The sequence below is a fragment of the Panulirus ornatus genome, chromosome 11 (assembly GCF_036320965.1).
Source record: "Panulirus ornatus isolate Po-2019 chromosome 11, ASM3632096v1, whole genome shotgun sequence".
NCBI lineage: Eukaryota > Metazoa > Arthropoda > Malacostraca > Decapoda > Palinuridae > Panulirus > Panulirus ornatus.
The window spans coordinates 2,860,289-2,883,171 of NC_092234.1; the positions used below are offsets into that span (position 1 = coordinate 2,860,289).

The window sequence follows — 22,883 nt, forward strand, 5'->3', positions numbered from 1 at the left end:
ATACAGGGGTTGACGTGCTGTCAGTGGATTGAATCAAGGCATGTGAAGCGTCTGGGGTAAACCATGGAAAGCTGTGTAGGTATGTATATTTGCGTGTGTGGACGTGTGTATGTACATGTGTATGGGGGGGGTTGGGCCATTTCTTTCGTCTGTTTCCTTGCGCTACCTCGCAAACGCGGGAGACAGCGACAAAGTATAAAAAAAAAAAAAAAAAAAAAAAAAAAATATATATACATACATACATACATACATACATACATACATACACATACATACGCACATATACACACACACACACATATGCATATATATACATATGAAAAATGTAAGAAATAAGGAAGTAAAGTGTTTTAGATATCTGGGAGTGGATCTGGCAGCGGATGGAACCATGGAAGCGGAAGTGGATCATAGGGTGGGGGAGGGGGCGAAAATCCTGGGAGCCTAGAAGAATGTGTGGAAGTCAAGAACATTATCACGGAAAGCAAAAATGGGTATGTTTGAAGGAATAGTGGTTCCAACAATGTTGTATGGTTGCGAGGCGTGGGCTATGGATAGAGTTGTGCGCAGGAGGATGGATGTGCTGGAAATGAGATGTTTGAGGACAATGTGTGGTGTGAGGTGGTTTGATCGAGTAAGTAACGTAAGGGTAAGAGAGATGTGTGGAAATAAAAAGAGCGTGGTTGAGAGAGCAGAAGAGGGTGTTTTGAAATGGTTTGGGCACATGGAGAGAATGAGTGAGGAATGATTGACCAAGAGGATATATGTGTCGGAGGTGGAGGGAACGAGGAGAAGTGGGAGACCAAATTGGAGGTGGAAAGATGGAGTGAAAAAGATTTTGTGTGATTGGGGCCTGAACATGCAGGAGGGTGAAAGGAGGGCAAAGAATAGAGTGAATTGGATCGATGTGGTATACCGGGGTTGACGTGCTGTCGGATTGAATCAGGGCATGTGAAGCGTTTCGGGTAAACCATGGAAAGCTGTGTAGGTATGTATATTTGTGTGTGTGGACGTATGTATATACATGTGTATGGGGGTGGGTTGGGTTATTTCTTTCGTCTGTTTCCTTGCGCTACCTCGCAAACGCGGGAGGGGAAAAAAAAAAAAAAATTTAATTCTATATGCACCTGGGGAAAAATTCACGATGTAATGGAATTCATCTTCTATCAGACCGTCTTTTCGTAGAATTAGTTAAATAGAATAAGGATTTCCTGGAGGATGATAAATATCTGCAGAACAGCTGGGTCAGAATAAGTCCTCACAAATGACAAGCCAAATCAAGAAATATCACATGAAGATGGTTTGGTGGAGTATGCATCCACTAAACTCAACAAAACTAATATCACCTTTTACAAAAAACTAATTTGCAACATCTGAAAATATTCACACGACAAGCTAATTTTATTCAAATACAAACTCTGCTGTGTTTTAGTTATCTTTGCTACATTTTAAATTGTTACTTGAGGATCTTTACTAAAATTTCATGAATAAAAATTACATTCAGTGATGGGATAGCATTAAGACACTAACATATTATTTCATAGCACATGGCACATTATTGCATGACAGCTAGAGACTGAGTGTGAACGAATGGGGCCTTTGTTTGTCTTTTCCTAGCGCTACCTCGCACACGAGGGGGGAGGGGGATAGTATTCCATGTGTGGCGAGGTGGCGATGGGAATGAATAAAGGCAGACAGTGTGAATTGTGTGCATGGGTATATATGTATGTGTCTGTGTGTGTATATATATGTGTACATTGAGATGTATAGGTATGTATATTTGCGTGTGTGGACGTGTATGTATATACATGTGTATGGGGGTGGGTTGGGCCATTTCTTTCGTCTGTTTCCTTGCGCTACCTCGCAAAGCGGGAGACAGCGACAAAGCAAAATAAAAAAATATAAATAAATAAAAAGGTGTACCTTGTTTGGATGAATTAAGCTGTGCCATTAACACACCCATTACCTCTTTCTTTTAGCTGGAGATTTACCCAGCTCTGCTGTTGGGATGAGCTGCTCTCCAGGTCGGATCCATAGGATGGGCCCATCATTGCTCTGCTGTGGTGATGTCATATTTACTACAGACATGGGACCCCAAGGCATTGCCTGCAAGTAAAGAATACTATGATGCAAATCTACAACACTGGCATTGTGAAAAAATAGTTTTGTTGGAGATAATAATTTTGGCTCTCTGAGAAATGTGAAATATGCATGTTTAATCATCATGTTCTATCATTGTTACAGGAATGGAATTCAGGTACTATCTTTGAACCTATTATGGGGTTAAAGGGATATGCAAGCTTACTATGTCCAATAAAGCCCAACATAATACAGCAAAACAGGAGTGCCTAGTAACAGAAAACCAATCTAAAACAGTTAGACATATACACACATGGATGTGAGATTTCGTTAAAAGTTATATCTAAATAATATCATAAAAATCTGATTTGATTATAACAACTAATGACCAGAAAAAGTTTGGAACATATGCACATAAATACACCATACTGGCAAGTAAGGGTGTACACAGGTACACTAAAACTGCAAGACCACAACACCATGGAATGATGACATTAATACTTGACATTTTGGTTGTGGTCCACATTAGTTTGTTGAAATGTTGCGAGACCATCAATCTATCTATTTATCTACATCACTGATGCCTGTTCCCTTAGTGTCCATCAATATAATCATATCTTCAGAAACAGTGATTCTAATGCAGCCACTAATCAGTTTGGCAAACTAAATACAGCTATTCAGTTTAATTACATATCATACTTCTACCTACACATGACCAATTCTGTCATATTCCACTTGTCAACCAGGGTATCCCTTGCTTAAAAGTATGGTCACATTATTTTACCCCTTGATATAAATTGAGGTATAAACCAAGGAGTTACGTACAAAACTGCCTTCACACTATGGCATTTTGGGAAGGTTCACTATGAGTTAACAGTGTTTACAGAAAGATTCATTAAACACAAGGAAACATGAGAAGACTTACCCTCTTAAGGAATGGACTTTCTTCCATCATATTCAGGAAATGGGGGAAGTAGCCACCAACTTCCTCATGTACAGTCCCAACCACACTTACTTGATGAAGGGGACCCGTGCGGAAGGTACCATTACAAAATGTCCTGTACACCTGCCATGTTTAAATCGCATTACAACCTTAAAGGCATCACGCTGTCATTCTTGGGACTACAGAGAAGTATGTCAAAGATAAATTTTCTATTTTTCTTTAATCTATATCATACTTAAGTCAAATGTAATGAAAGATAAAGTTTTTCTGAAGGGTAGCAGACCAAACCACTCGATTTATAGATAGATACATGTAAGACAATAATTTGATGCAACAATACAAGCCATACCTCATTCCTGTATTTTTCCATTGTGTATGTCTCTAGGTCAGAGTTTCGCCCTATGTGTCCTATAACTCCAGCCTTGACAAACAGGTTGGGATGTTTCTCTGCCATGTAATCCAGAAGATCAGGCATGTACCTCGCAGAGTTGTGGACAATTCCACAAACATGGTTGGCAAATCCATCATCATCTTCATCAAACACAACCTAAAAAATCAATACAATATAATCTTTTTATGCCAGAATAGATTACAAAGTTCTGGTGTTTTTTGATTAAATATTTATACTATACAGGGGGAAAAGCAAAGGAGACAGACAGAAACAAATTCACTCCAATTTGACTCAAGTGATGGCCAACTGGTGACCAATCTAAATTCTGATGATAATCTCTATTTGAACCATCTCTCAGGGAAGAGTAATGCACACTTATCATTTTACAGATGATACATGATTATTCCAAAGTCCTCAATTTTGTACCTGGCTTAAAGCAACAGAGTAATATCAGGACATTCTTTTTTCTAAATCAAGGGGTCTCTGCAGAATAATGGAGTTACAATCCCACTGATCTATTATTATAGCAAAATATTACAACAAGATAATCTGAAACTCATGTTATAAGGGTGAACATGTTCCACACCAAAAAAATTCCCCAACCGCAGTCTCATATATGGACAAAACAGAAACACCTGGGCTTATCAGTGATATAACACTCTACATTATATTGTAAACTTGACTATGATTCAGAAACTGTAGACTTTTCACAGGTTAATCAGACATTTAATAATTCTTACTGAGAATGCTAAGGATGAGGGACTGAAGTGAGATGAGGTGGAATGAATAATTTGTTGAGTCTTCTGAAGAAAATTAATCCATCTCATTTTGTGATGTTTATATTTGCTGACATTTTTAGCCACTACAGTATGTATTCCAATGTCTAAAGTTTGGCATATCTTACTCCCATGGCATATCAAAAACGTGAAAACATGCTGTTCTTATAAGGGTGACCATCAAATGCTACAATATAAGAATCTGTTATTTGGCTTTCATATACTTATAATGGGCATTATAAAGTGAAAAACTTTACAATATACTAAATTACAACATAAGAATCTAATGTTATTTTGTTTTCATATACTTATAATGGGCATTATAAGGTGAAAACTTTACAATATACTTAAATATTTTATTATCAACCTAAAAAATTTTGAAAAAAAAAAATCTTCAAATCTGTCACTACAGAGAAAACTCTGTCTTTTTCCAAATTTACACCCACATTGTCAGATATCACCATTATGAAATGTTGCTCTGCAAACCATCATTCTGTAGGGGTTACCTGTAATTATTTAAATCTTATTTTCACATTCTTAGCAGCTGACATGACAAAGGCAAAAGCATGCCCAAAGCAAAGCTATGTCAATTGTGGAGAAGCACATCAGATGTTTGAAGATTCCATGAATAACTGTGAATGTTACATATGGATGGGAAAACATATGAAAGAAGACAATTCCATAGCTCCAATTCATGAAGAATGGAGATATACTGAAGGTATATCTTTGTGTGACTCACCTCCAAACAAAATAATCAAGAAGTAAGAAATCATACAGTGCAGGTCCAGGACTTAAGAGAGTTGTGAAACACAAAAGCAGCTCACAAGATTGGTGGCTGAAATAATAACAATTGGAAAGACAGGCAACACTGTGGCAGAGAAATGAAGAGCTAAAGAAGATAGCAGATAGTTAAATAAGCAGAATGCTTCCAATTCCATTCTAAGAGAGAAGTGGATGAAGAGCAACACTACATATGCAAGTGCTATTCCATTAAAACCATTATATACAGAATAGGTTTTCAACAGAAAAATACTTGCTCACCTAAAAACACCCCTACTTATGAGAACCACATTTTGTTATGTTAATCATATGAGGTTTCCATGTTTACATGACAGAGTGGAAGCTGTGGTTATGCCAAAATAAGAAATGAGTGAAATCCTGAATAATATAAGTGAAGAAATTATGGTTTTACACTTTTTAATTCAACTACGTTACTGATTTCCTATTCAGAGGCGCTGCTGGATGCTGCAATTTGGTCAGGCAATAAATTCAATGCATATAAAAAGAAAGTTCCCCTTGCAGAAAGGGAGCTGTGGTTTCGGTGCATTATACATGACTCTCGAGACTGAGTGTGAACGAATGTGGCCACTGTTGTCTTTTCCTAGCACTACCTCGTGCACATGTGGGGGGAGGGGGTTGTCATTTCATATGTGGTGGGGTGGCGACGGGAATAAGGGCAGACAGTATGAATTATGTACATGTGTATAATATGTCTGTGTGTGTGTGTGTATATATGTATACGTTGAGATGTATAGGTATGTATATGTGCGTGTGTGGATGTGTATGTATATACATGTAAATGTGGGTGGATTGGGCCATTCTTTCGTCTTTCCTTGCGCTACCTCGCTAACACGGGAGACAGCGACAAAGTATAATAAAAGAAAAAAGAAAGATTACCAGAGTGATGAGGGTAAGGAAAGCGATATGAAGAATGAGCAATGAGACGTGGCACAGGTGTGAACAGGGTTAGAGGCTGAAGAAAGAAGACTGTTTACAGACAGAAGAAAGAACCGAGGTGATAGGCAGAACTCCAAAGGATTTTCTGTTGACAGGATCGGATGGGGTCACTCTTCTAATCACTATCATTAAAGAGCAAATTGCAGTGTAACTAAAGAAAAGAGAATAAAGAGAAATGGATTAGCCAAAGGAAAGAAATTCTTTAAGCAAAGACTAGTCCCAATACCTATCACATGATTCAGAGATGTCGAAGACCACAATTAGAGTTGGAACATATAAGAGAAGACCACCCATACACCTTGCAACACCAAAACCCATATTGATGAAATGGAAGAAGTACATATGACTCTAAACTTTAAGGATGTGAGAATTAAGGATAATTCTAGGAAGTAGGAAGATGGTGGCAGTGAAAGTGAAAGGCTGATGGTTAGAAGGGTGTGAACAAGCTCCTTTCTTGAGTAAAATAGCATAAGGCAAGACTAATAAGAAAAATCATATGAGTTTTAGAGTAAGCAAGGATCAGAGCTGACTCATAAAGTATGCTTCATTAAGACAAGAGCAGGTATACCACTCAACCCATATGCCTTCAACAACTGCAGATGAGAGAGAAATTAAAGGACTTTGCATGAAGATATACATGTCATACTCAGTATGACATGTATATGTCATACTGACATGCTGCCTCATCATACTCAGTATGACGAGGCAGCATGGAGAATAAGATGCAGAATCATACAAAGCAAGAGTAAAAGGAAATGAAGTTGATGAACAGAACTACTTTTTCAACTGGAAAATCTGCTCAAGGATGATCAGTCATCTAAAAGGAAGAAAGGTGAAAGTACTGCAGTAACAGAAGATGTTTTTGCTTTTGGTTAAGGGTTACACAGACATAATTATCCTTCCTTAAACTTAACTACTTCTTCCACCTTTGAAAGGTAGAATCATTTGCCCCATTTGCACATATTCAATTTCTAGCCATCATGTACAATGTACTGAAACCTGGGCTGACCATCCACAGTCAAAGTCCATACACTATTCCATGGTTTACCTTGACTGCTTCATAAGCCCTTGTTCAGACCCAAAACAGCACATCACTCACCACAAACAATATCAATCCTATTCATTCCATCCAATTAATGCCTCTCATCCTCCTGAATGTTGAAGCTTCCTTGATTCCATATTTCCATCTACCTGGTCTCCCAGTTCCCAAATCCTCCCTCCACTTCTGACATGAAGACCCTCATTCAGTCTCTCATCACTCACTTTCTCCATATTTCCAACCAAATCAGCACACCCTGATCAGCTGTGTCAATCTCTCTTTTACGATGTCATTCCTTACATAATCAACCCAACTCACACCTCATATTGTTCTCAGGCATTTCATTTTCAATACATCCATCCTCTTCTATTCTTTTGTATTCAGCCCAATACTCATACACATAATACAATCTTGGGGCTACTATGCCTTTGCCGTTACAGACACTGACCTTTCTTTTCACAAACATCCCCACCCTATGACTTACTTCATCTCCTAAGGTTCCATCCACTGCCGTGTCCACTTCCAGGTACCTAAAGCACTTCTCTTTCTCAGATTCTCCCCTTTCACACTTACTGTCAAATCATCCTGTTTCACTCACATGCTGCACCTCATCATTTTACTTTTATTCAGATCTACTCTCAACTTTCTCCTTTCATACATTTTCCTAGCCTGTCACTGTTTCTGAAGTCTCTTTCTTAAGTCTACCAACATAAAAGTGTCATCTACAAACTGCATTTGCTTCCTCTCCATAATGCAGACCTGACCCTTGCTCTAAGACCCTTCTGTTTACTTCCTTACCACCCTGTCCATTAACAGATTAAACCACTGTGACATCACATGTCCTTGAAGCAGACCCACCTTCACCACCAACCCCCTCACTCTTCTTTTTTCCTTCTCACATACATGCCTTCTTCAGGTAAAAATTCCTTCTGCTTTGAACAACTTTACATTTAAGCCATATTTTTGTAGCACCATCCACAAGGCTGGTCTGTCAACTCTTTCATATGCTTTAATCCAGATCAATAAATGCCAAGTATCTCTAATGAAAGAAAAAAGAAACTTCAAACACCAGGTCCACACATCTACTACATCCCCTAGAACCGCAATGCTCCTTCCCTATCAGATGCAATGTGCATGCCACCACCCTCTTTACCACTACTACCCCACACACCTTAACAGGTATACTCAACAGATCTTTTTATCTGTGATCCGAGCACTGACTTTTGTCCCTTTTGTCTATATAAAAGGGGATTATACATGCATTCTGTCAGTCCTTAAGTCCCTCAAACTGGGCCATACATATGCTGAATAGCCTGACAAACCAATCAACAAACCTGTTGACCACACTCTTATAATATTCTACTATCTATCTATATCTATGATGCCTATTCCAACTGGAACTTCCTCAAAGGGGTAGCCATGGCAACAGTCTCTCCATAACTAAAGAACTCTTGTGCTGCTTCTTAGCCATTATGTCACACTCTTAACAGGCCACTGGCAGAGGGGCAAGTCTAATGTAGTGTTTGCAGAGGCTCCAACTAATGTTCCTAATGACTATTTCTATATGATGCCATTATGTCACACTCTTAACAGGCCACTGGCAGAGGGCAAGTCTAATGTAGTGTTTGCAGAGGCTCCAACTAAAGTTCCTAATGACTACTTCTATATGATGCTCCTACCTACTGTTTCTGGTTAAAGCTCCTGATTAAATGTTCCTACCTACTACTTTTATCTACTCCAACCATTTTGCCAAAAGGCTGGGCTAGCACATTCTACTACAGTCCTAACCACTCCTGACAATTTCTAACATTCCACCTTAGACAAGGCTTCAACCACTAACTTTTTTCAACAAACCAGTTGCCTGGACTCTCACTCCACATGCCTATTTGTATCAAGCAAATCATTCAACAGTTCTTTAAAATATTCATCCAATCTTCTAACTTCTTCTTCAACCCTTAAATGCCTGGAGTCAACACATGATAACTTGTGTAGCAGGTACCACAAGTTATCATGTGAGCACAAGTTCAACCTGGCCCATGTCAAACATGCAGCCAATATTTTGACATCCATATTGCTGTAAAATGTTTCTCATCACCATAAGTGCTCATTACAGAGATTAACACTCGATATGATTCTGGAGGGAAAAAATTCACACACATAAACTAAAGCGTGTAAATATATAGGTAAAAAAACATATTGTCTAAATATATACATAATCATCATTTAGTGAGTGTGAGTCATGAGGCTAGTGAAACCCCAACACTTATACATAAAAGATGACACATTATCATAAGGGTTATCTCATGTCGTAAGTTATGTAAGCTTAATTGATTCTATATGCTTGTGCTCTTTTTGTTTACTTGTATTCCTTCCTAAAGCAGTGATGAGTCATTTTTGAATCTCCATAAAAAAAAAAAAATACGGAAGAGGGTTGGAAAAAGAAATGCTCCACAGGGAACTCCACTGATGAGCTTTAAGGTATTATGTTGGTAAGCTTCCAGAAGTTTGGGATTTCACTGTGTTGTCTGGAGTGATTGATAATAGCAATAAGAGCTTGGACTGCAAAGTGCCAAAGTTCTTTATGTGGAAACTTAATATGTCATTAGGGCCTCCTGCAGGGAACGTATACTTAGTAGCATTGCTTGTGTAAGGGGTGCAAATGGTGGGAAGAGTACTTTTTCCTTGAGTGATTTTGTGTAGGTTTTTCATATATATTCACTGTGTAAGTGAGATGGCTTTGATTATGGCATATGGCATGCAACTGCCCATGCCGTCTCGGCTAAAATACAAATCTTTTTCCTCTTCCAAAATAGCATCCTAACCTGCAGCAACTTTAGTACCATCTTTATCCACTCCCATCATTTGCAGCATTCATCCTGTCAGCAAACTGATCTTAGAAGCCTGATTATATTTCAATAACTGAATCTTTCCTGAACTTCTCCGCAATGTTCTCCCTCCAACTCCAACTCACATTGACTATTTCTGTTCATTTCTGCATATCTATACCATGTACAATATCCAAAATTCTAATCACAGCATAAAAAATAGCCAGTTTTAGGAGCAGATGTCTAACAATATACATACTAGAAAATCCATAATTCTCATTACATTAAATCCTAAACAGGGAATGTTGCAGTCAGGTACAGGAAACCTAAGGATTTTGCCCATCATCAATATCATCCAAGATGATGTTCATGCAAGTCATACACTAATATAGCTATACTCAGATATTGGATGCACTAATGCTGAACAAGCTTTCCTGAATTTCTTAGACTGACAAAAAAGTTATCAGAGACTTCCATGCACTAATCTCCTTGATGCTTCGACAAATCCCTAATGTGTAGAGAGAGAGAGAGAGAGAGAGAGAGAGAGAGAGAGAGAGAGAGAGAGAGAGAGAGATATTGCCCAAGGTAAAAACTTAATTTCTTTAATCACCACCATTTCATTACCTTCTACATGCATTACAAAGACCCTATGAACTTTATTTTTCCCCCTAATAGAAAGCTGCACAATACCTTTCATTCCATATCATCAATTACTCCTTGCTTTTCAAACACACACGCCTATTGCAAACACACTCCTAAATTCCTAATCTTATCTTTTCCTTATATTTTCATTACAAAGGTGCTTCACCTTCTTCACATTCTTTCCTCATTATCTCTCTCTAATCATGATGTCTTAACTGGTTTCTTTTACCATTCTGTGCTGTAAAGGTAATCTTATTCTCCTGTGAATCAGAAAGTAAAATGAATGTTTGTCATCCATGTATGATACAAAAGACATTATTCCACTTAGTTTTGTTTTTATAAGCTCTGTTTTCTACCATATTCTGCACTTCACTATCACAAAGTGCATATAAATAACACCTAAAAAAAATTCATTGGGTACTGGTATATGTTTTTACTTGGCCGAAAGTACAAAGGTCTGACACAAAGGCTGTCTGGTTGAATGTTTCATAACTTTTTATGGCATTAATCTACGATAAGGCCCAACAAGGTATCACATAAGTGAAGAAAGCGTGTGGTTGGTATGTGGAAAACAAACTGTGATAATATGGTTATTTTCAATAAAGAGTACTAGTCTAAGGAGTGTATTACATGGTAAATGGCAAAGGAAAGACAAACAAGTGATGTGGATCCCTGATGTGGATGAGAGCTGAGTCAGTGTTTTTTAAATGTACATACATGGAGGATAATGTAGCCTAAGCACCGTATAATATGTAAAAATCATGTCTGTGTAAAACTGAATATCAGATGAAGCTAAATGACCGAATTATATTAGGCAAAGCGAAAATACCAGTAAGCATAGATCCCTATGCAAAGACGAGCAGAGTATGAAATGTTTAAGCAGTTACCTACTGGAATTAATCAAATGATTATTCAAAGACAGAACTAAATTTTAAGCACTGTAAAAGAGCACAGATGATTTCATTCTAAATCTTACTGATCAACAACTTCACTATTATATCAAAAACAAAAATATTGATATAATTCTCACCTCTAAAAACTCTGCTGCCAATTCATCCTGCTCTTCCTTGCTTAGAGTGTCAATTTCTTCTTGATACATATGAACTACAGTTGCATCTCCATTTGGGTAAGTTTCAACATGCATATATTGGCCATATTTGTACTTCTCCAAGCCAGGCTTGCCATGACTTGGGGGTCTGGGTAAGGATATGTGTTTAGTTCCATAATCCACTTTGGGAAAACAAAGTTGATTTACACATGGAGCAGATCCAGACAATGAATTTGAAGCCTTTGAGTCTGTTTTATCTCGTCTGCATTGGACACCAATATTATAACGTTTAATTTTACTTCGCTTATGACACTTTGCACAATCATATTTCTTATTACTGGATGAGGACCCAGAGTTTGATTTATGTCTGTGTACAGCATCACAAAAGTTCTTTGTTTTGTCTGATTCCTGTTCAGTGTTTTTTTCAACTTTCTCAAGAGGTTTCCCGATTTCTAATGTCTTTTCCACACTATTTCTGGGATGGGAAACTTCAGTTAATTTATTTTTGTTCAACAGATCTGACACTTTGGTCCCATTCACCGGTAGATTTATTGAGTCCACAGGTGTCAACACTTTCTCTTCAATTTTACTCTCCTTTTCTTTCAACAAGTCCAATGTACTCTTTGGCATACTAACAGTATCTTCCTTGACATTCAATAGACTAGTAAAACTGACCGGGGATTCACTTTCCTCCTTCTTTGGTGTTGCTGAACGATCTAAACTCTTTGGTGAATCTGTTTTCTTGGATGAAGTAGGTGGTTTTCTTAAAGTGGTGGTCTTGATATATGATTCTCCTTTTGTTGGTGTTGGTATTTGGTCTTCATCCTTGGAGACTTTGACCTCCTGCTCATCCCCTACCTTCACAGCCTTCCCCTGTGGTCCTGTGTAAATAGTGGTGTCACCCTCCTCAGCAAACTTACAAAGTTCATCCAATACTTCACTTTTGAAGTCCAGCTTTGGCACAATTTCTGTCTTCACATTAACACAACCCTCCTTTTTTCCTCCTTCTTCCATTACATCCTGAGACCTAGAATCTACATCAAGGGGTTCTCCCTTTACAGATACTTCTGGCTTATGGTCTGGAGATAAATCACTTCCCTCATCAAAGCCACTTTCTGCTGTATCATGTCCCTCCCCACTTGCAGATCTTTCCCTTACATCGAGACTCTCCTCCTCACTAAATCTCCGTAATTTTTCTGCTGTAGGAGGAATTGTAATAGGTCTTGGTGTTACAGGAACAATGACTTCTGTGACCGAGGACACTGAAGAGATAGATGAAATGGATGTTCTTGATTCAGATGATCTTTTTTGTCTGATTATTGGATCTGGTTTCCATCTCGGTACAGGTAAGTCCATTGGACTTTTTGGACGTGATCTAGGTGGGCTTTTGACTTTTGGAGATTTAGGACATACTGAAGAAACAGGAGATACCAATTTGGGTCTTGTAGGATGTGTTGGGGAAAGAATACCCTGGCGTGGGCTCTGGTGGGGAGGGGACATAATATCAGTTTTAATAGAGTTAGTTGGTGAGAGAATGTCAGGTATAGGCACCCTGGGTGATAGAATTTCTGCTTTAAGTGGAACAACAAGAGATGGACTTGGAGGAGCAACTACTCTCAGGGACTGTGGCAAGGGTGCTATGGTTGAGGGCGGACTTCTTGGCCTTGTAGCCGGGATTGGTGATGGGGAGGGAGAACGTGAGGATGATGGGGAACCATACTGGGGAGAAGGTGATTTAGGGCATTCAAAAGGACAATCTGGTAATGGTGAGGGTGTATCCCTTTCTGGATTGTCCTCCTGAAGTATACTATCCTTAAGGCATGGCTCTGTATTTAAAATTGGATTGACATAGCTTTCATGAGATTCAACAGGTGATGATGGTGAAAATGCTCTTGGTGATAAGTCTGGGAGAAGATTTTTGAATGAAGGAGAATGCACAGATGAATTTCGATGAGGAGGACTACAAGGAGTTCCAGGCAGTGGTGGTGGGGTTCCTGGTGACATAGGAGGTGGAGGAGGAGTTTCTGGAGGTAAGGGAAGAGGGGGAGGAGTTTCTGGTGGGAGAGGAAGAGGGGGTGGAGTACCTGGAGATATGGGAGGAGGTGGAGGAGGAGGAGGATCTTCTAATGTTCCTAAACCTCTTCCTTCACAACTATATGAATTTGAAATCGTTCCTTCTAGTCTATGAGGGATCTCTTTAGTTATCACAGGTAGTGGCGGTGGAATTTCAGAACCTGCAGGAAGATGAGTTTCTGGGGATCTTGGGGGAGGTGGAGGAACTTCTGGTGATTTTGAAGGGGGTGGAGGAGTTCCTGGGGATCTAAGAGACCATAAGGATTCAGGTGATACAGACTGAGGTGGAGTGCTGGGTCTGAAAGAGGCTTCATGAGGTCTTGAAGGGAAGGATGATGATGGTGAAGTTGGACATCTTGGGGTAACAGTGTTTTCAGAAATTCCAGAATGTGAAAAGGGTAAGGATGAATATGTTAAAGGTGAAGTTCCTGGGGACTTGTGGGCAGAGGGAGAGCCTGGTGATCTAGGAGGAACACAACTTGATCTTGACATGGGTGAAGTTCCAGGTGGTCTTTGCAGTGGAGTAATTGATGAGGTAGGTGGAATGGGAGGGCTTGGAGGTGATGCTGAGGGAGAAGCATTCCCCAATCCATGAGGCAACAAAGGTACTCTTGAGGAATCCGGATGGTTTTGCTGAATACTTCTATCATGTATGTTATTACGAGTATGTGGTGAGGAGGGGCGTCTAGGGGGAGTAAGAGACAGGGATCTTGCTGAGTCACCATCTTCAGAGGATCCTTGGTGTTTTCTTGATGTTACTCGTAAGTCTGGGTGAACAGGCGGTGTGTAGCTTCTCTCCTAGGGAAAAAACATAAGAATAATTGTCTACTTTCTTAAACATGTTTGCTGATAATAATATTTAAATTGTTGACATACAATAGGGACTTAGTACGAAAAAAAAGTCAAAATTTTCCAAAGCAAGTTGTCTGGCAGAAATTGGAAAAATACCTTAGGATAATGCTAAAAATACAAGTCTACCTTCGGATAACACTTGAAATACATGTCTAACTCATATCTGTATCATGCTATTTTTTCTCATACTTAATCAATACAATGTATGCAGAATTTCCTTCAAAAACTTACAATCTATCAACGTCTCTGACGTCCATTCCCTCTGGGAATTCCTACAAGGAGGGGGCCACGCAAAAATGCCCAAAATTGGGGAACTCTAGAGCCATTCTTAGCCTTTAGTGCCTCATCACCCTTAATAAGCCACTGGCAGAGGACAACTCTAGCAAAGTGTTTCCAGAGGCTTTTACCAAATGTCCCAACCAACTACGACTACTCAATGTGTCTATGTAATGTTCTAGCCTAACGTTCCAACCTACTAATTTTACATAATGCTCTCACCTAATATTTCTTCCAACTACTTCTACCTTTTTCCCCTACCATTTTGTCAAAAAGCAGGGCTAAGCACACAGCATTCCCAGCAAGAAAATCTGGAATTATGAAGAATTTGAGTCAGTTAAATGTAACAAGGAGAGACTGTATGTTTGTGGACAGAATGTCAGCAATCAAAGTGTGGGTAAGGCAGAAAGACAAGACAGCTACCTGGGTCACAGATATACAACTTGACAACCACTGAAGTGCCGGCTCACTATACAGCCATCACTAACCCTCCCGACATTCAGACAGGTAGAACTAGTAATATATCTCCCTGGCCAATGGCTGCCTACCAACTAGTACCTTACAACACTTGATAATTGACCTCAGTTATATTCTTACAGAAACAAGTACATTTCACACAATGAAGTTACTTCATAAGATCTGAAAAATCAAATTAACATAAGCATAACTCCCTAGGGACCTTTACCATCCAAGCATAAAGGCTATCAGTGATGACCTACACTACTTCCTCTTCAAGTGAGAGATGGATGATTGTAAAATCATTCTATTTTCCAAAATAAGTTGCACTTTCTGTCAGCAATTTGCTTCCATTTCAATTAAGAGGCATGAATATGTTATAAAAAATATGTAACTACAAACACATATACAAAATTATTATCAGTATCAAAGGTTCAGAAAAGTGTGCATGTCTTTGACACCAGTGTGTGAAGAAAATACAATGACCAGCATAAATACATCTCTTATGGAGACCATATAGGATGATTTTTCATTAAATTTTGAAATCAAAATATGAAAATCTGCGAGTTCTTAGAAAAGTTAAAGATCAAAGACTTTTCCATCCAAGAATTCTTAGGAGGTTTTTAAACCCAATGCCCCATAATTACCCATACCCTCAGTACAAGGTAGATACATTTGAGCACTTATATCTAATACACTTAAATATAAGTTAAAAGTGGTTTATATTCACTTATGAAAATCATTCAATACATGGCTCTACTGAAAATGCACAAAAAAATTATCCCTGGAGTTTACTAATGGAGCAAAGAGGAAATGTCATGGTTTATAGCTGGCTTATTTTTGCTAATTTGATATTTTGGAGACAATTATTGTGGTGCCTTAAGAAAGTGAGTTTCAAAGACTCCTAAGTGTTTGTTAAAGTTGCTATCTATGTGGTAACTGTAAGTTACTGAAAGATAATCAGAGGTAAACCACTAACTGTGTTTTCTTAATTACTGTTATAATCAATGCATGACTGAGTGCTCGTGTAAGTCATTGTTTTACTGTGTTTTCTGACTGCTTAAGTAAGTTATCGTTTATGCAACCAGTGGTACACTGAGGTGAGGCTGAAGTGTTATAATTCTCCCAGCAAGGCCAGTCAGTATTCAAGTGTTTTGTAAGTAATTACAGTATCCACAAATGAGTCTGGATGAATCCATGAATTCCTATGTCTGAATGTACACCAGGGGAAACACAACTGCTATATATTCCATACACCCACACACACATACACATAAGGCTGAAAACCCTCCCTTCCAGTTTTTACTTTTCCAAAAGAAGATACAGAGAAGGGGGCCAAATGAGGATTTTCTCTCTTAGGCTCAGTCCTCTGTTCTTAATGTTACCTTATACTAAAGCAGGAAATGGGGGATATGTATGAAAAAAATTTATAAACCTCGCTGACATGGGAAACAGCAATTAAGTATAATTAATATAAAAATACATAATGTTCCTTACACCACAATACTACTAATGAGTGTATACAAATACAGTAAAAAAAGCAATCTCTAAACTTGCTTTGCACATTCTTTATTTATCTATTTATCTGTAATCTAATAAACAACTTTTAATTACCAAGCATTATGGGAATCCTTACTTATTGGTGCAAATTCTGCAGGTAGACAATTTTCATATTTGTGTATCCAATTCACCATTCCTTCAAAAACTGTCCATCCTATTATCATCTTTTCTCAAAGTAGTGTGCATTTCTAATACCCATTACAAGCACCTGGAGGATATACTTCAATGTCTATGTGACATTTGTTTCAAAGAGAAGACCCCTGGAGGTTTTGTTCTAAACATCTAAATTTTGTTAAGTCTCTGAAGGGTACAAACTCATTCTTAATATTATTGTATAGTAATAAAGAAAGATTTGCAGGTTTGCTGCAGTAATTCAATGTAAAATACACGATAAAGAAGATCTGCATGTACATTATCACTTACTGTATGAGTGTATTGGGAAAAAAAAGCTGTTGCTAGTCTCTATTCTCTGACTATCAAATATGACTATAATCCATGTTAATTCATATATTTTTTTTGGTTGTTGATTTTCATATTTTCCATTTCATTCTTTCTTTGAAATTCTGATACTCTGTATTTTTCCTCAACAATTGAAGTGCAATAAAAATTACAAAATAAGAAACCGTAATTTCTATGAACGTTTATGCTGTGTTTAGGGGTTATGATACCTTAATGCTTCTGTGCTCTATATTTGAATTTTGTCATCTCAAAGTAAAAATGTTGGTCTATGTAGACAAAATTTATGTGTAAATAATTCTGAATGAGTGGCTATTTACTTTGGTCTTTACTGAAACTGATTAATACACACCAACTGCCCCACTTGGTCTCCATGAAAATATCTAAATAATCTAAAAAATCTTTTGGGAGCTCAGCATTTGGAAAACTGGATAAAGGTTGATACAAAAGGACTGCCAACTGCAACAGTACACTATAAAGGTTGTCAAAGGAAATGTTCCACTGTACATTTTACTGTAATTTTTCTTTCGTGTCCATGGCAAGGGACAATAAACAAACATATTCCTACAAGATGATTAATGCTCATTCTACATTGTAAAATGCAACATACCTCAGATGCATCACAATCTGGTGAACCACTTCCACTACTCCCATTTTCAGTTCTCCATCTGATGCGAGGCTCTCCACCACGGTCCTTGTCCTGCAAGAGTTGATATCAATTTCACTTTACATGAATACTATGAAATAAGTGAAAAAAAAGAAAAAGAAAGAAAAGGTAGGCCGATATACCATAACTTAAAAGCTCAATGGAGATTCTCTAACAGACACCATGCAATGCATAATCAAATGATTTACCTTGCAAACTAGACTGCATAAAGTAAATCACCTCTCACTAGTCAAATCTTTTCCTTCTCCAGCATAATCACAGGTTTAAGTATCTCTAACAAACCAACACATATCCTAACATCAGAATTAAGCTGCTCACAAATTCTGCCAGAGAGAGAGGAAATATCTATGATGCCTGTTCCCTTTAGAAACTTCCTCAAGGGGGTGGCCACAGCATGCCTCCATAAATGTTAAAACTCCAGTGCTGCTTTTTAGCTTTTAGTGCCTCATCCTTAACAGGCCACTGGCAACTCTAGTGCAGTGTTTTCAGAGGCTTCTACTTAATGTTCCTACCATATGCTTCTTACTAATGTTCTAACTTCTACTAATGCTCACAGATAATGATCCAACCTACTTCTAATGTTTCCAAAGGAGTGAAAGATTAGTCATCTATACAAACAATGCACCATTAAACAATCAAGAACTGTGGAAAACTGAAAGGAAAACCAATTTGATAAGAGAATGCAAGGTTGGTTCATTAAATATCTATATCATTACAAATCAAAAAAACAACAATAATTAAAGAGTTTTGTGCAACAAGACAGAGCCGCTGCTAAGCAAAAACCTCAAGCCCAACCTAAATTAATGTGATTGGCTCAAATTGAAATAGTCCAATGCTTATCAACCTCAATTGCACCTATTATCCCAGAGTTATCACAGACAGGCACAGAAATACAGTACTTTAGACCATTACTATCTTTTTGCATAAAACATCTAGGGAATACACTCTTGCAACCAGCACAACGTCACATTCATTGTTGCATTGGTCTGGCAGAAGTGGGATACTAAAGCTTTTCATCTATGTAAAGAGTGTATGTATTTTTTGTTTGCATAAGCAACTACCCTGCATATAGTGGCAATATATCATAACCTTTTTCCTACTATGTATAACTGAATATATAATTCTTATCTAAAGAATTACCCTATGTCGGTGTTTCTTGTGGTGAGGTCTTTCTCTATCTCTTTCCTTGTGCTTCTTTTTCTTGTGGTGGTGATGATGATGGTAATCCCTATGGTGGTGGTGATGGTGAAAGTGGTGATGATCACTTGTATCCAATGGGCCTGATTCTACACTGCATAAAGGAGGTTCTGCAAGATCAAAAGTGAAACTTGAAAAAATCTGAAAAAAATTAATACTCTGTTGACCCAACCAGTTTACTTCTAAAGGTAATTAAACTTAATAATCAAGTACTGGTACAATTCATACAACTATCCATGATGAGACCTGATATAAACTAAACATAAAAGTTTCAGCAATGTTTTATAAAGGACATTCATCCAGCCAGAATGAGAAGAAAACAATGCCTTGGAAAAATCATACAAATAACTATGATAAAGAGAAAGACATAAAGGAGCTATGACCTTTAAAAAGGACCCAGTTATCTGATGCTGTCTGCATTCCTGTCTAAATTATCATATATCCATAAAACAATCAGCATGAGTTACAATCAGAAGAGGGTAAAAAACATAAACACATCAATAAAACTCTTAGATGCTCTCTAAACAAGAAAGTTGAACAGGCAAAATATATCTCTAGAGAGAAAATACTCGATTGCAATACACTACACATCAGGGTCATCGCTAAGATCCTGGAAAAGATAGGTTCAACAAAAGTAGATAATATCAAGAGGGTGTGAGATTCATAAATATAAAGAGTGACAAAGTCTAATGGAAGAGTGTCTGGTTAATTCTGAAACCAGAAAAATTTAGCCCTCTTGCAGAAAATAGCGGTATTAACAGAAAAATTAAGTATGAAATGAAGAAATCTCTTCAATGGAATGAAAGTTATTACATGAAGGGGACTGCAGAATGCATTTAAAAGGCAAATTTCCAAAATGACACAGTTAAATGTGGAATCCCCTAAGAGTCAGTAATACAAGCATTTGCTATTAATTCAAAATAACCATTAATGTACTTTCATAATGCACAGATGGAGTGTGTGGTGACTTAAATAGCTAAATAGAAAATACTTTGTCATTGCTGTAAATACAGTAGGTGTAAATCCCACAAAGGAATAGGGTAATTAAGAACCACCTGTGAAATGCTTTTACATAGTCAATAACCTGCCTGGGGGATAAAAATCATAATAAAACAATTCTGCACATAGTTTAGAATTTTTGACTAATGTAATGAGCACTAAGGACTACAGGAGCTTAAATGGCGACCCAGATGAAGAGCACCCAAGTAGAAACATTGGTGAAAGTACAATACAGGTTCATGTAAGGTAAAGAGGATGGGAAAAGAAGATAACACCTAATTATAGCTATTCACAAAAGAAACTAAGAATCTACCTATGGAAGAATTTGGAACAAATATCCTACCATTGCTTTTCCCAGAAAAACACATTAGAAGACTGCTGAACCAAATTATCTGCTATTATAAATCAGAGCAAACTTCATGTACATAATAATTGTCTGAAGATAGAGGATGTGTGCATAGGTTAGGGAATACACCAGTACAAACTGTGAGTTTTCCATCAGTAGGTACACCAAATGAAAAATGAACACATGCTGAAAGAGCTAGACATGGATAGATACATCTCTGATAAAATGCCAGAAGAATTATTTCTGACTGTGAACAGTTGCACTGTTTTGTGTGAAAGTGGTGTGCATGACAACGACCTTGCTTGATAAATCAATTCAAATGTGGAAAGTGATAACAAAACAGCAGTCGTTAGCCTGGATACCCAGCTTCCCCACAGAATGTTGGTCTTAAGCTGAGAATGTGTAATAGTAAACTGAATGGCTCTTGCACTTGGTCCAACTCAATATACACAGGAATGGAGCATGACAACACTCAAAGGGAAAGCTATACTGTAACATAAAACTAATGTTCTTCTCTAATACTTCCCCATCATAATTTTTGTATAGTAATAAGAGCTGTAAAATAACAAAGAATACCCCATTCCTCCTACAATATATACTTTGCAGAATATTTATAACATGAAGATGCTCAGATCCTCAGTGTAAGCATGAATTTTGGTAAATTCTGCCTTGGTAAATAAAGAAAAGTAAAATGTGCAGTACACATCATTAAAAATTAAACAATTTATGAATACCAATATATATGACATGGGATCCAATATGAACAAAATATATGTTCTCATATCACCAACATATACCTATACAAATCAATGTTTACAGTTCACTGAAGATGTAAAGCAATGTATGCCATTTCCGAGTGACATAAGAAGTGCATTATAATCTAAAACATTTCACTTATGGTATCACATATAATAGTAAACAGCAGTGTAATATAAAATATAAGGTGGAAGGGCAGACCAGAGAAGAGAGAATCTATCAGATATGGATATTTCTCATGAAGATGCTAAAGGAATGACTGGGAATGGGGATGTGATGGAACCATCTAATGTATGGAGTTCATATAAACTGACATGTTAGTCTTGCTTGTTGAACCAATTTAGTCAGACAAGTCAAAATGTATGGAGCACTTTTACAAGCATGGAAGTCCATGTTTCACTTATTTTGCTCTTTCTTTTTTTTTTTTACATAGCATTTACTCTTACATGAATTTTCTTTCTTTTCATTAAATGGAAAAAACTGATGACATTTATGGTCTGTATCGTGATCAACATTTTACAAGTCACCTATTTTTTATGAAATACGGAAAACCAATTGAAGAACTACTTTAAAGCTACATTATGTTCTTAGAGAAATGAGCCTCTCACTTGAAATGCATTTTCACTTGTTTGTGAAAATGCTGAATCTCCTGATTCAATGAGATATACTAATCAAAATTTTATCTAGTGTTCCATTTTTTACCACCATGCCAATTTAGTCTTAGGCTGGGATAGGTTCATGAATCTTAACTCTTCTTTAATGAAAATAATGTTCATTTTTATCCAAAAACTTTAGTGTCATGTACAGCTGAAATTAAATAAAAATTTTATGGTTACTGTTTTATCCATACTGCTGGATAAAACCAAAAGAAAATTGTAAACTTATTTCCATACATCTCCAAAACAAAATAAGACAAATTCTACAGTTTTTACTAGATAAGACTATATGTAAAGTGGTAGAGTGGGTCAAAAGTACTATTTTGAGGTGGTTTGGGCATGTGGTAAGAATGCAGGAAGTTTACAAGGAGAGTGCATAAAAGTACAATTAATGGGATTAGTGTGAAAAGACCACCTGTGACATGGGGAAAAAAGAGTGGGAGAATACTGGAGGGAGAGATCAGATATTAGAACGCACAGAATGGGGTATGTGAGGGAGGCATGTAAGGACAGGGATAAGTGGAGACCCTTTTGCCATGGCCATCCCTTTCACAGGAGTTCCCAGAGAAAAAGAGCATCAGAGATATAGATATATCTATAGAGATATAAACATTACCTTCTCAGGAGGTTTCCATAAGTTCCATGAGCACTGTGGTTTTAGAAGTGGTAGAGGATGTGTGGATCAGGTGTTTGCTTTGAAGAATGTATGTGAGAAATACTTAGAAAAGCAAATGGATTTGTATGGAGCATTTATGGATCTGGAGAGGGCATATGATAGAGTTGATAGAGATGCTCTGTGGAAGGTATTAAGAATATATGGTGTGGGAGGCAAGTTGTCAGAAGCAGTGAAAAGTTTTTATCGAGGATGTAAGGCATGTGTACGAGTAGGAAGAGAGGAAAGTGACTGGTTCTCAGTGAATGTCAGTTCGCGGCAGGGGTGCGTGATGTCTCCATGGTTGTTTAATTTGTTTATGGATGGGGTTGTTAGGGAGGTGAATGCTGCCTTCATCCATTCCTGCTGCCTCCCTGCCACACATGAAATGACAACCCCCTCCCCCACTTGCACGCGAGGTAGCGCTTGGAAAAAACAAAGGCCACATTCATTCACACTC

At 37.7% G+C, this 22,883-nt stretch overlaps 1 protein-coding gene across 3 annotated transcripts in view; it reads right to left on the reverse strand.

Moving 5' to 3' along the window:
• The window catches only part of LOC139751194 (uncharacterized), a 53,222-nt gene that overhangs the window by 22,850 nt on the left and 7,489 nt on the right, over positions 1-22,883 (reverse strand). For all 3 annotated transcript variants that reach the window (XM_071666360.1, XM_071666359.1, XM_071666361.1), the window contains exons 2-7: positions 18,958-19,124; positions 17,761-17,850; positions 11,460-14,348; positions 3,369-3,566; positions 3,002-3,142; positions 1,964-2,103 (exon numbers count right to left, since the gene is read on the reverse strand). In XM_071666360.1, coding sequence (XP_071522461.1) covers positions 1,964-2,103; positions 3,002-3,142; positions 3,369-3,566; positions 11,460-14,348; positions 17,761-17,850; positions 18,958-19,124 — 3,625 coding nt within the window. The remainder of the gene's footprint in view (positions 1-1,963; positions 2,104-3,001; positions 3,143-3,368; positions 3,567-11,459; positions 14,349-17,760; positions 17,851-18,957; positions 19,125-22,883) is intronic.